The sequence below is a fragment of the Neodiprion virginianus genome, chromosome 3 (assembly GCF_021901495.1).
Source record: "Neodiprion virginianus isolate iyNeoVirg1 chromosome 3, iyNeoVirg1.1, whole genome shotgun sequence".
Classification (NCBI taxonomy): Eukaryota; Metazoa; Arthropoda; class Insecta; order Hymenoptera; family Diprionidae; genus Neodiprion; species Neodiprion virginianus.
This window is the reverse complement of record NC_060879.1, coordinates 33,240,893-33,252,846: the sequence shown is the minus strand read 5'-3', so window position 1 is coordinate 33,252,846 and position 11,954 is coordinate 33,240,893. Positions and strand designations below refer to the sequence as shown.

The window sequence follows — 11,954 nt, the reverse complement described above, 5'->3', positions numbered from 1 at the left end:
GGTCGTCTTGAAAAATCTTGTTTACACGTGGAAGTGAATCACGGCCGATGATGTATGTTTGCTTGTCGTTTCTGTCACTGTTCTACCTTTCCCTTCAGCCTTGTCTTCCGGACTGCAAGACAAATCCTGTTGGAGCATAGTTAAGCTCCGCCTACGGTTGTAAATTTTCAACTTGGGCCACCGAGAAATAAAATTGAAGAAAGAGTTATCACGTGGATCAATGGAGTCACGCCATCGTTTCTACGAAAGATGAATGAACCGTTGAACATTGTTTTCCCTGACATAATTATTTTGATCAGGATTTTGCAGGATCGATTTTAATTACAGTCAATATATTCGCGTGATATTTAACTTTTCAGCGATAATTTGGCCTCAGATTGCTAATGAAGTGATCAAACGCAGTCGAATTAGCGCAGTTGTGCAAATATCCCGAGACGATAGACACGCGATTAGTTTCAGACGCGTATAATTTCTTACCGGTGAGGTTTTAAAGGCCCTGCAGGAAGGAAAAAATAGCGGGAGACATCGGACTGATTAATTGCCGTTGGATCACAGTCCGTCGAGGACGTGACTAAATCTGGGGGATTCAATGTCTCAGTTTTCGAAATTTACGGGAAAATAAAGGATGCCTGGAAGCCCGGAGGGCGAGGCGACCCCGCGAGGGTAATAAATCAGATTTCTAGTATATTACGGAGAACGTGACGGGGATACAGTATCTCGAGTATCTACGCTCTCGGACGGCTAGGATATTCGGATTGGCCGCATGTAAGCTCAGCGAGGTTATTAGTGACGAGTTTTCTCCGCTCTGCGAACCGAACAAGAAGCTTTTATCGCCGCGCGTAATTCGTTGCCAATCGAAGCAGTCCCAATCACCGAAAATTCATGAGCACCGATATTTCGCTGCTTTCGGTTCGAACGTTTCACAACGCAGAGTGCAAACTGCTTTGCGATTGAGATAAATTTTCCCCAAATTAGCTCAGCAAGCTTTCACCCATTTATAAATCGCGGAACCTTACAATTTACCGCTAAATTTTTGCATTGCACGTTACACGATTTGTACTTCCTTCCATTATGGCGTTTAATTAAAATCGAAGCTGAAAAGGTTGTCACTTATTTCCTGAAGATGGTCGACGAGGCCCGGCCGAAACGTTGATTTTACATGTTGTAAATAAATTAAATTGTTTGACCTTCATTCAACAAATTTTTTTCATTCTACAAAACCACCTGGTCACGAATAATTTCCAAACACGAATTGCTGTGATATTTTCGTAAATTTCCCAACGGAATCAGGGTGGACAAAAGAAAGAAAAAAAGGAATCAAACTTCTCACATGCCACTTTCAGTGGCCTGAATTTGTAGAATTAACATGCATTTACAGTAGCCACCGTCATGGTCTTGCGATCGGAATTCAAGCCGAAAATTCGCGTTGTGTTATAGAATCTGAGAATTTCTAAATAATATCGGTATATGCGAAACGTGGCGGGTGGTCTGTCAGTAGTTTGAGGTCGAGGAATTAGCAGAGAGAAAGCTCAGTTCGAGAATTCCTTCAACCATAAAGCGCCGAGTAAAACAACAACGATGCCACACGGCGGTATTTCAAGCTTGGGATCATCCGTTCGAGATGATATGCACCGTTCAGAGGGCATGGAATACAGAAATGTGCTTTCGCAATGACCGATGTGGCCGATAATCTCAATTGACGTTTGCTAAATTTTCGACCACCAGATATTTTCTAATGGCAGCTAGGATGGAAAAGTCATTATAATGTTAAATACGTTGATTTCCAATGGAGCTAAGGCTCGATAAATCCATTGTGAGGACTTGAAGAATAAACGACAGCAAAGAAATATAGTATAAAAATAAATTGATCTCCAAAGTTAGACAATGACAAATTCAAAGCGACGGATATGTAAGCCTCTTACAATTTCACCAGTCCAAACAATAGGATTTGTTCATAATGTCGGAAATAGGAAGTGTTTTTTCTGTAAAAACGACTGCCATCTGAAGACGCTTCCTCGTCACGATTCGGTGAATCAGTGTCAGACAAATAAACCTATACGGAAAATATTATTGCCAATACCGTATTTACTATAAAAAATTTTCGTGTAACACAATCAATTATTTCAGGTTGATTCACGACCAAGTGTAGAGCATTAGAATAAAATAATAAGAAAGTAAACTCATGTGGACTCGAAAACTATACATTTGGATATATTTGATCAATTTAAAAATCCATGCAACTAAGACCTAAGAAATGAGCTTGCGCTGTTTGCAATTACAGGTTTAGCTCCTCGAAGGATTCGCGACACTCTGAGACGTGAAACTGGTGCGAATGAACAGTTCACGGTAGTTTGTCACAGCGGAAATAGCTTTCCAGGCGTGTCTCAAGACAGGACGGGGAGTCGATGGCTGAACAAAACCCAATTCACCGATGAACAGAGCTTTTGACACTCGACTAGAGGCTTCTTTCTAAGAGGCCCTCTTCTCGTAAGAATGGAAGAGCGAAGAGGGTGCGGAGAGCACTGAAATACGTTCATTGAAATACGACGCACGCCGCGATCGAGATGAAAAGGTCCTGCAGGTGGCTGCCGGGCACTTTGTGGCGTCGCGGCGTCGATGTGACTCGACCAAACCACGGAAAGAAATGCGTACATCATTTTTTCCAGCTGCTTGCTGCTCAATCGGAGTCTCTGAACCGGCTCATCCTGATGAGCGTCGCGACGCCTGGACTGAAATTGGAAGGCGGACAATCAGGGCTGCTGCCAGTAATTACTGGTGCCCGGTGTCGTGGCAGTCGCCGCTCAAACGACGCTTGATTCATCCTCAAAGCTTGGGGCTGATCAGTGAGCTTCTTTAATATTGAGAAACTGCGCGACCTCAACGCCGGTGCAACAGAATTAGTACTTGGGATTTGATTGATCGGATAGCAAGATAAGCCAGTGTCGGATCAGTCATTTGTTGGCTGTAAAATAAAAGAGGCTTTTACTTACGGTGGTATTAGATTTTCCATCGTAACTGCGAACTGCTTTTTATTCGGATATATTGGTGTTGTATGTGATACGGTAGTTCAATTTCTCTGGATATTCGAAGTTGGCAATTTCGATGACAAGATTTTACCACTGTACCAATCGTTAATTCGAGGAATTTCATGTACAGCAGCTAGCGGTAGATCAAAGCTACGATATTAATCGAATTCACATTTTATCCTTGGTGTTTCCCACGGTTCTATCGCAGCGATATTCCAATTTCAAAGTTGTGTCTATTAAGCTTTCAGCGTTTAATATAATCGATGGAATTCAACCAGGTGCAGCATTGTCTGCATTCGGTGAATAGTTTCATAGTTGTCTTTGCCAACTTTGTATATTTCGAAATATTCTTTATTAATCCTGCAACTATCGATGTTCAATCAATACATATTATATTTGAAACGCTATTCATACCAACCCTGGTGCATCCGGTATTCAACGAATTCTTGTTACTCTCGTTATAGCGACCATACTTTGTAGGGATTTCTAGAAGCTAAAGCAAAAAGCCGCGTGAGAAATAAATCTCCGAATACATACATTTGTGTAATCTTTCCGCAGAACTCTATAAATCCGGAAAATAAACATAGATATCCATTTTTTTGGGGACTACAAAATAGAGCGAAATAAGAAATGGCACAAACGTTACTCTGCATTACACTGATATTGAAAAAGTTTGTTCGGAAAAATCACTTCGCCCTTCACGGCCATCCGCCATTCTGTCCCTCGTTGTTACTTGCCTTGACGTATCCGGTCCCTATATAGATATTATCCTTTGTCAAGGAGAGTGACATAAGATTCTGAAAAGTGATTCGAAGGCCGCCATACTTTACACCTTTCCTCGAATCCGGCCAGATTTGTCGCGTTCGTTATTTTTCGTGAATATGAATATTTTTATCATGAATGCACGTATCTAGTTCATCGCTTCGAAACGTCGAGATATGAGCACTCGCAAATGCGTATACCTGGTTATTGCGAAGGTGGAATTTCGAGGCCCGATTGTCCAAAGACAAGGCAAATCACGGGCTCGAGTTTCATATGCAAGTTTTTTATACTCTACGTGCGGATATATTAATATTTCACTTTTTCTCCTCTCTCTCTCTCTCTCTCTCTATCGCAGAAAGTACTAAATGCAGGAAATATTGCATTCGAAACACGACTCGAGGTACGCCTGGTTCACAGTCGTATTACGAGAGTCCTCGTCTTCCTGCGAAACCCCCCGTGCCGCAGTGACATGTATTATGTTATATTAAACTTGTACGAAACTCCTAATTACAACCGTGAGGGAATCCGAATTTGAGGGATTAAAGTTGCTTTGCCGTTGCGTTGTGGAGTGTCGTTGCGTTCCTCAACAGCATCGTCGCGTTCTTCAGGATTGTATTCGTCTCTTTGGTGTCATCGTCCTTTTGGAACTGTATCAGAATGACGAGGTAAGTGGTCACCGCTCCTGCGATCTGAAACGTAGAGAAAAACATCGTTCAATGTGTATTTGATAAATTAAAATACCAAAATTTGCCTTATTGTCGAAGCATAATTATCTGTCGGACATCTGCCGAAAGACTCTCGTGAACATTGAAAACCGAATAAATCCCAGTAAGCACGGATAGATTTTGTCCACATGTATTATTCTTTATCATTACCATTAATTACAGCGAAACAACAAAATGTAACCTCTCGAATGATCGGCTCATGTAAAGCCACACTGAATTGACCGTATCTTATTAATATCCCAGGGCTTCATTGGAATGATATTCAATCAGGATAATGTTTCGTTAGTTTCTCTTAATTATCGATGATTTTATACTCTCGTACAATCTCAGTTTCTTCGGAATTCAGTGCAAGTCAAGAACTTAATTCAAGAGAATCGAACGAAAATGTCACGCTGTTATCATCGTTTCCCGAGGTTATAGAGATCATCATTGAATTTCGTTGTATAATTTTGGGATCCGGATGGATCGTGATCGCTCAAGACACAAACGGGATGGCACGAAAAAATACCCCAAGTATTGAAAGCGGCTGGTTCACTTGTTCGTTCGTTCATGTATTTGTTTGCCTACCGCGTTGCTGTTCCTCTGTAGTGGCGCACTTTGAAAGACGACAGATGTTGAGGGTCCTGCAGGGACAATAATACGGAAGCTCAGGTCGAGCTTACAAGTAGAGTACAGTTGTTTTTTCCGCCGAGTAATACCTGAAGGAGACTTGGCAGTGTTCTTACAACGAAGCTTACCGAAGTCACGAGCGATCTGTCCAGGGAACAAAGTCCGCAAGCCGAGAACTCCAACGGCCTGTGCAATAGTTGGAGAGAGAATATTTCTAATTGCTTCCGAACGTCTGGCTCCCAATTAACCGACAGCAGCTGACTCACGAGAACCGCCGTTCCCTTCGCCTGTAACCAGACAGAAACCACTTTCTAAAAATGACCAGTATCGCTATTTTGCTGGACAGGCGTGGACCTCGCGGTATTTCATCGAACGATGTTTCATTCGCGAGGCAATGAAGCTGCGACACAAGTGAAAAACATCTACATTGATGATACGTGAGCAGATCCTTGAGTGGCGAAATTCTCGGACAACAAAATACGGTTATTGTGATGTGTTGGTGTTGCAAGTACACGGATCCTTACAGCGTCGAAGCTCGAGCTTAGACGCTCGTAAATTCCTGACGCTTAACAATGGCTCAAGCGAAAAGGTTACAACATTCTAATGCCCGGTTGAACGGGGGCATCCGATCGATCTGAAATGGCTTCTTTCCTAGGCGAATCAACGGCGGAAGTTGATAAATTTATGGGTGTAATATTTGCATTGGAATAAACAGAGGCAATGCATATGTATGGGCTTGGATAATACTTTCAACAAGATTTCGTCAGAATTGTACGTTATACTGTTGTGGAGGCAGGATTCAGCTAATGTCTTTCATGCTACTAGCAGAAAGTAGCGATACTTGAATGTTTGTTGCGAGCCGCTTGGGGATAAGAGAGGCCCTCTTGAAAGTTTAGCAGACGGAGAATGCTTGGGTTCGAACGATGTACCTGAACGGAGGCTGCGTAGCACGGCTGGACGACTATCAATAATCTGCCTACATGCCCGATGCACCACATCAACTGAACGACGAGGAACATTTCGTTATGGTCCCCATTGGCTTCAAGTATCAGAAAGTAGGGGGTGATAATTAGGTGGAGGAGGCAGGTGAGCACCGCGACGAGAGCTGGCAGGCCGAAGACGCTGTTAATCACGAGCACCGTGTCTGACAATGAGGAATGGACCGTTACTAGGTCGTATATCATCTCCGCGGAGTTGTTGCTGCCTGAAAAACGATCAACTTTTCACTTGCTCGGTTAAAAGTTCGGCGAAAAAAATTCATATCTGCAACTCGGAACACAGATTTGGTTTCGGTTTGACTGTAAACTTTGTCCGAAGGAAAAAAATCGTATTCAGATCGTGTCAAGTTCACATATTGTATAAGATAACAAGAAGTTTTCATAGAAACTTGGTATTAATTGTAAGAGAGATATGCAAACTTGAAGGGAAGATCTCGTGCCGCACTTACCGCTTCTGATAAGCTCTATGTCAGATATTTTCCGTATTCGAAACAAGGGTTCCCCTCTGAGATCCCCCCTGATAACAGCTCTGAATTGGCCGTGTTCGTTGAAGTCACCTGAGGAGAGTTTGTAACAAATTATTAAACTTGTCACTCATAACCACGTCGAGGATAAAATAATTAGAGGATGAACGAACCCCAACAATCTTGACCCGGGGTTTGAGCTAAATTATCGATTTGATCTAATCAAATTCCTCTGCCATGGACGACAAGAGGCAATTCTCATCATCAAAGACTCGACATTACAAAAGCGAAACGGTAGCTATACCTATAGTCACTGACTTCTTTGATCTCTGGAGAAGGAAACGCTGAAGTAGACTCTCAAGATTGTATCGCGTGACGTGACGCAAACTCTCTAAAGATGGGTAAATTAATAACATTGGATGAAAAGGTTTTGAGGAAATATTCACCTGGGATAAGATCGTTCGAAAAGAAGTTTGCAAAACGCTCGGTCTTCAACATGTTTCCCAAACATTTGTTCAACCGAGCGAATCTTTGGCCCAAATTGTACGCTGCTAGTGCTATTTGGATCTCCATCATCAATACAGGGACGTACAAAAAGTAAAGGGGCACGTAATTAATCGCTCCCTTGTCCTTTATCTTGTTCACTTTCTTCGCTTGCACATCCCAGACGTAATAGTCGATTATGGAAAGCGCGTTGAAGTAGATCAACGTCACGGACATAATGATTATACAGAATCTTCGAGTCTTTTTAGGTGATACGATGGTAAGCTTCTCGTCCACCTGAAATAACGACAAGCAACAGTTGGAGATCGTTAGATTTCAATGTCCTCTCAATTCAAGTCTCGACGTCCGATAAGTCATCTTCACGTTTTTCAATATGTTTCATCAGCAGGCATTAAAGTCTGTCCAAGTTATACTTGTAAAAAACCCATTAGGGTCGGTGATTTATTTTCCCAGCTTCTACAAAACTATCGAACATAGTAGATACGGCTGTATCCTACCTCACGCATGAGAATTTCTTAAAACGATAACGCACCCTCGTTCTTATAGTTTTGTACTGAATTTCCGAAATGCATCGAAAGTTTAGAAGCTTTTCAACATTCCGACGTGAAATGGAGTGAAAGTACTGAGTCGTTAAAAAGTGGCAAGCTTTACCTCAACGAGTCGATCCATGATGTTCTGTATCTTGCTCCATCTGAGAGGCATGCCCAAAATGGAAATTGCCGCGAGTCCAGCGACCGCCATAATGTCGCTACAAGTGACCACCACAGCCGTTTTCGATTTCATCCTCGTACTGTTTTCCCAACCGTGGTGAAGGTCTCTCCAGAGGCCCCAGAATTCGGCGCATATCAGGAGCAACAGCAGTCCCACGCTACGGTCACAATACCAAATTACACTCGGCTTGCAGGGATGCGGTAAAAAATTGCGGATTTGATTCAACATTATCCTGGGGAGATCAGCTCTGCATGGCTTTCGTTATTTCCATCGGGATAAAAGGTGAACTCTGCAGATTCACTCGGCGCTCGTGTCACCTTATCTTCAACGATCTCAAGAAAACGCATTCAGATCTTGGATTTCTTATTCCAAGTTGGCGATTATATAAACACACCTACACACCTACTAATAAAGTTATCCTTGACTTGATATTGGACATAATCATTACCTGTACGTAACTTCGAGGTAATTCAACCGTCCGCAATATCTTCCGGAGTTTAATTTTGTGAAACTGACAGGAAGGAGACCACATACTTTGTTGAAATGGTAGGCCGGGAAGAGAGCCTGATAGAGGTCAGATTTCACTATATTCTGGACGATTTCCGGCTTGCGTCGGTTCTGTTGTTTTACCGGCTTCGGTTGTTCTGCAATGATAATATTTCTGAGGCATCTGTTCAAATCTATGGCATTTTCTCCTTTCGTTTTTGGGTATACGTGTGATTTTGAGGAAGGAGATATTTTGCCTTCCATCATATATCAGGTCTGAGCACTACCTTATATATGTTATGGTATAAAAAATTGACGGACAGATTGCGGATGCTCAGTTTGGAAAGTGGCTCCTTTGACGGAAGAACCTTCTCGTGTTTCACAGAGTATTCAATCCTGACGTAAGAACGGGAAGTTGAGATCTGGGAGCCAGCTATGATCACCGATATAGGTATGTATAAACCGCCAATCTTCTAAAAGTATCCAATATCCTGGCGATTCTTCTACTTCAAACTGAACACGAGATTTAACTTCAGCGCCGAAACCTCTGTTTGCACTTTCTACATATTGTTGATACCGTGAAACGAGATGTCCGCATCGACTTGTGAGCTTGCGGATTACGTCCTATTATTGTCTTTGGATCTTTTTCTACGTATTTCGGATAATTCAACTTATCAACCATCATTTATACTAAATGTGAAAAATATGTTATTTCAGGTTTTTTCAGTTTCTTAACCTGGTTCGTAAAAATCAACCAGTCGCACGATTTGAATGGAAATTCAGAAAAGAACGCAAATTCATGTTTAATAAAAATGACTGCCACGTGATGTAGTTTATTCACTTCAGATTACGTTGGATAATAATTGTTATTGAAGTCGATTACTGATGAGATATTTATCTGACGACGTATAGCATAGGTGCTGTTTTGCATACAGTCACGTGTTATTTTTGTTCCGTACCATCACTGGCTTGTTTATTTCGCCGCAGGATTATTGCCGATCTATTATCTATCGGGCTTGAATTGCACGAACCTATATCGACTCACTTGAGTCGAGTTCATCGGTCTTTTTAACTGTGGAAAATAGTTCTCGTCTTCGTTTCGTGTTGAATTTATTGGACATGTGAGATAATTTTTTTTCTATTTCAAAAAAAGATCCGTATGCTGCAGGAGAAAACGCGGCACATGTTTTATGTCACTTCATTCGAAGCAGAGTAAACTAGCAAACATGTCGTGCTGAACGACATTCATCGTTCAGACTTGTAAACAAGCGAGTGTTCGTCCGTCAAAACGACCATTCATGCATATCCTGCATTATTATATGCATTCGGAAAACCTGCACACGCTTTTGTCTGTAACGCATGAAATATTCGATTGATAGGTAGACGCAAGCCGATCAGCGATTATACATGATCAACAACAACGGACTCTGACATTATATGGCGTATAATATGCCGTGAAGTGCTTAATTGAGTCTACCAGGTTCTTGTCCCTGTGTCACTGTTTGCAGGATTATGATCTTCCGTACATGAATATGACCGTCGCTCAATACAGTACAGAAAAACTCCTTCTGTCGCGAGATCAAGGTATTTATTATGAGGTCATTTTTTGTTAAATAACAGTGGCTCGTGAGAATATCATATATATCGTAGTGATAACAGATAATACTTTGAAATTTGCCAATTCAGTAGTGAATAGAGCAGTGGCAATTTTCCAAACACGCTGCAAAGGCGTCGAGTTGATTTTTTCGTAAACTTGAACGATCGGAGATTTCTCAAAGATTTAACATCTTTCAGTGCTCTTTAATTCTTCATCATTATTATTCTACTTGAATTAAATATGCCGGTGTTTGTACCAAACATATTGCTAAACGCGCTGAGAATTGAAAAGAATTGATCAGAATTGAAACAAATTTCAAAAATTAAGAAGTAGATGTTTGGTGGGTTTTGTTTTTCGGTAAAGATTAAATTGTAATAGTAACAGTGCCGCAAACTATGTGATAATATTTTTTCTGACGATTCAAAAAGTTTCAATTCCTTCGCAAGGTACTTGTACGGGAGGTGTCGTTATAATTAGTATTTGAAAGAACTTTTCGTACGTGCTAAATAAAACTTCATCCCGTTACTTTGGAGGCTTGAAATATTAAAAGCTCTGTGAATTTTCTGCAGCGCTTATAGCGAAGACAGAGTTTAGAAACTTGGTAAACCTCATCTGAAAAAGGCACATAATTTTGAACACTCACGCAGAATGTAATCAGCATTAAATTCAAAACCATCTGCACTCTTGCGGCCGGTCTTTTGTGCAGCGATATTTACGAATATCTTTTTCACTTGCAAATTGCGTTGAACGCAAGTGCGTTTAGACTTCACATATAATTCGTTTTCATCCACGGTATTTCGCATCTATTATCGGCAATTATAATATAGATAAAATAATCGCATTTTAAATATCTCGAACCGAGTGTATGAAACGTCAAAACGAAATACAAAGAATAAAAAGTAAAAAATGATTGTATACATGATGCACGATAAATAAGTATAAATAAATAAACAAATAAAGCTTGCGTATTGCGACGATGACGACGTCCCGTACATATTTTGTATGGAAATTGCAACACGCGTGAAATCGTCCAGAAATTGTAGACAAAATTGCATCCAAATAAACCAATCACACTTCCCTAACCACGTATTTAATATTTCCGTAACGATGTCGACTTGTGATCATCGACTTACTTCAAATTTCGTGCCATTGTCGTATGATTGAATATTACAAATTTTACATACTGTCAACGTCATCTCTCGCCGTGATTTGCATCAGGATGCCGTTTTTTCATTCACAAATACGTCAGGACAATCGGAATAAATAGTTATGAAGCCCCGAGTGGAAAAGCAGCCAAGCGACGAATCGCGTGGTCTGACCACTCGCTAGTTACTCTACTAGCAAGCTACGCTAACCGAGTGAAAGAAGACACCTTCGATCAGGTAGGGGTGAGCTGCTAAGCCGCATGCCATCAGATAAGTGTAGGCGTTTATTACATCCCACCACCCCTAGCGAAAAGCTCAATCACTCGTGTGTGCTTAGCACTCACAACGTCGCCGAACGTACACTGCGGATTGGAGAAAACCTCTACGTAAGTGCCGAACACGGCAATTGAGGGACTGACAACCTCTCGAAATTTCCGAAGCCTGTGTCACCGAGACCGATGACAAATGAGAAATGAACAGATGTCGAAGTTTGGTGTTAGATACCTTTGACCGTTCTCGAAGGCGATACCGGTAAGACTGCTGGAATTAATGCTCGGCGATTGATTTACGATAAAACTAACAGCGCTGTTTCCGTGTCACTTGTTTGTCTGCGGCTCTGCTGGCTTCGTATTGTTTATTATGAGTGATTCAGTTTACTGGGAAGTTAAAAAAAGATTCGATAATAAAATTTTCTCGCATTTCTGGTTAGAGCTCGTGAGCCGTTCTATGGCGGGCAGTTTAGAGTTTCACATCTTATTGAACAGAATTTTTCAGTCTTCAAAGTAAAAAACTTACACATTCTCAAAGTTTGATACTTTTTGTATCGGTCAGGTTCACTGGCATGTTCAACTAAACTTTCTGTCTGCGAATCATCCACGAAATATTTGAACTCGTAATATTTCAGCAATCACTAAACGCGAGTTGCAA

At 41.3% G+C, this 11,954-nt stretch overlaps 1 protein-coding gene across 1 annotated transcript; it reads right to left on the bottom strand.

The window, feature by feature from the left end:
• Positions 1 to 2,145: 2,145 nt before the first annotated feature.
• LOC124299947 (gustatory receptor for sugar taste 43a) lies at positions 2,146 to 11,225 on the bottom strand. The gene is made up of 10 exons (XM_046753427.1): positions 11,067 to 11,225; positions 8,248 to 8,443; positions 7,740 to 7,956; positions 7,031 to 7,364; positions 6,889 to 6,975; positions 6,570 to 6,677; positions 6,052 to 6,326; positions 5,251 to 5,409; positions 2,991 to 4,477; positions 2,146 to 2,876 (listed from the first exon to the last, which is right to left on the bottom strand). Exons 1-9 carry the CDS (start codon positions 11,095 to 11,097, stop codon positions 4,328 to 4,330), a joined length of 1,557 nt encoding a protein of 518 aa, XP_046609383.1. The 5' UTR covers positions 11,098 to 11,225; the 3' UTR covers positions 2,146 to 2,876; positions 2,991 to 4,327.
• Positions 11,226 to 11,954: the final 729 nt, after the last annotated feature.

Bases quoted from the DNA above. Each gene is read 5' to 3' on its own strand.
- LOC124299947 (XM_046753427.1), bottom strand. From the start codon at position 11,097: ATGCAAATCACGGCGAGAGATGACGTTGACA. The intron at 8,444-11,066 runs GTATGTAAAATT...TTATCATTGCAG, and splicing joins GGCGAGAGATGACGTTGACA to AACAACCGAAGCCGGTAAAA. The intron at 7,957-8,247 runs GTAATGATTATG...TTGTGACCGTAG, and splicing joins TACCTCGAAGTTACGTACAG to CGTGGGACTGCTGTTGCTCC.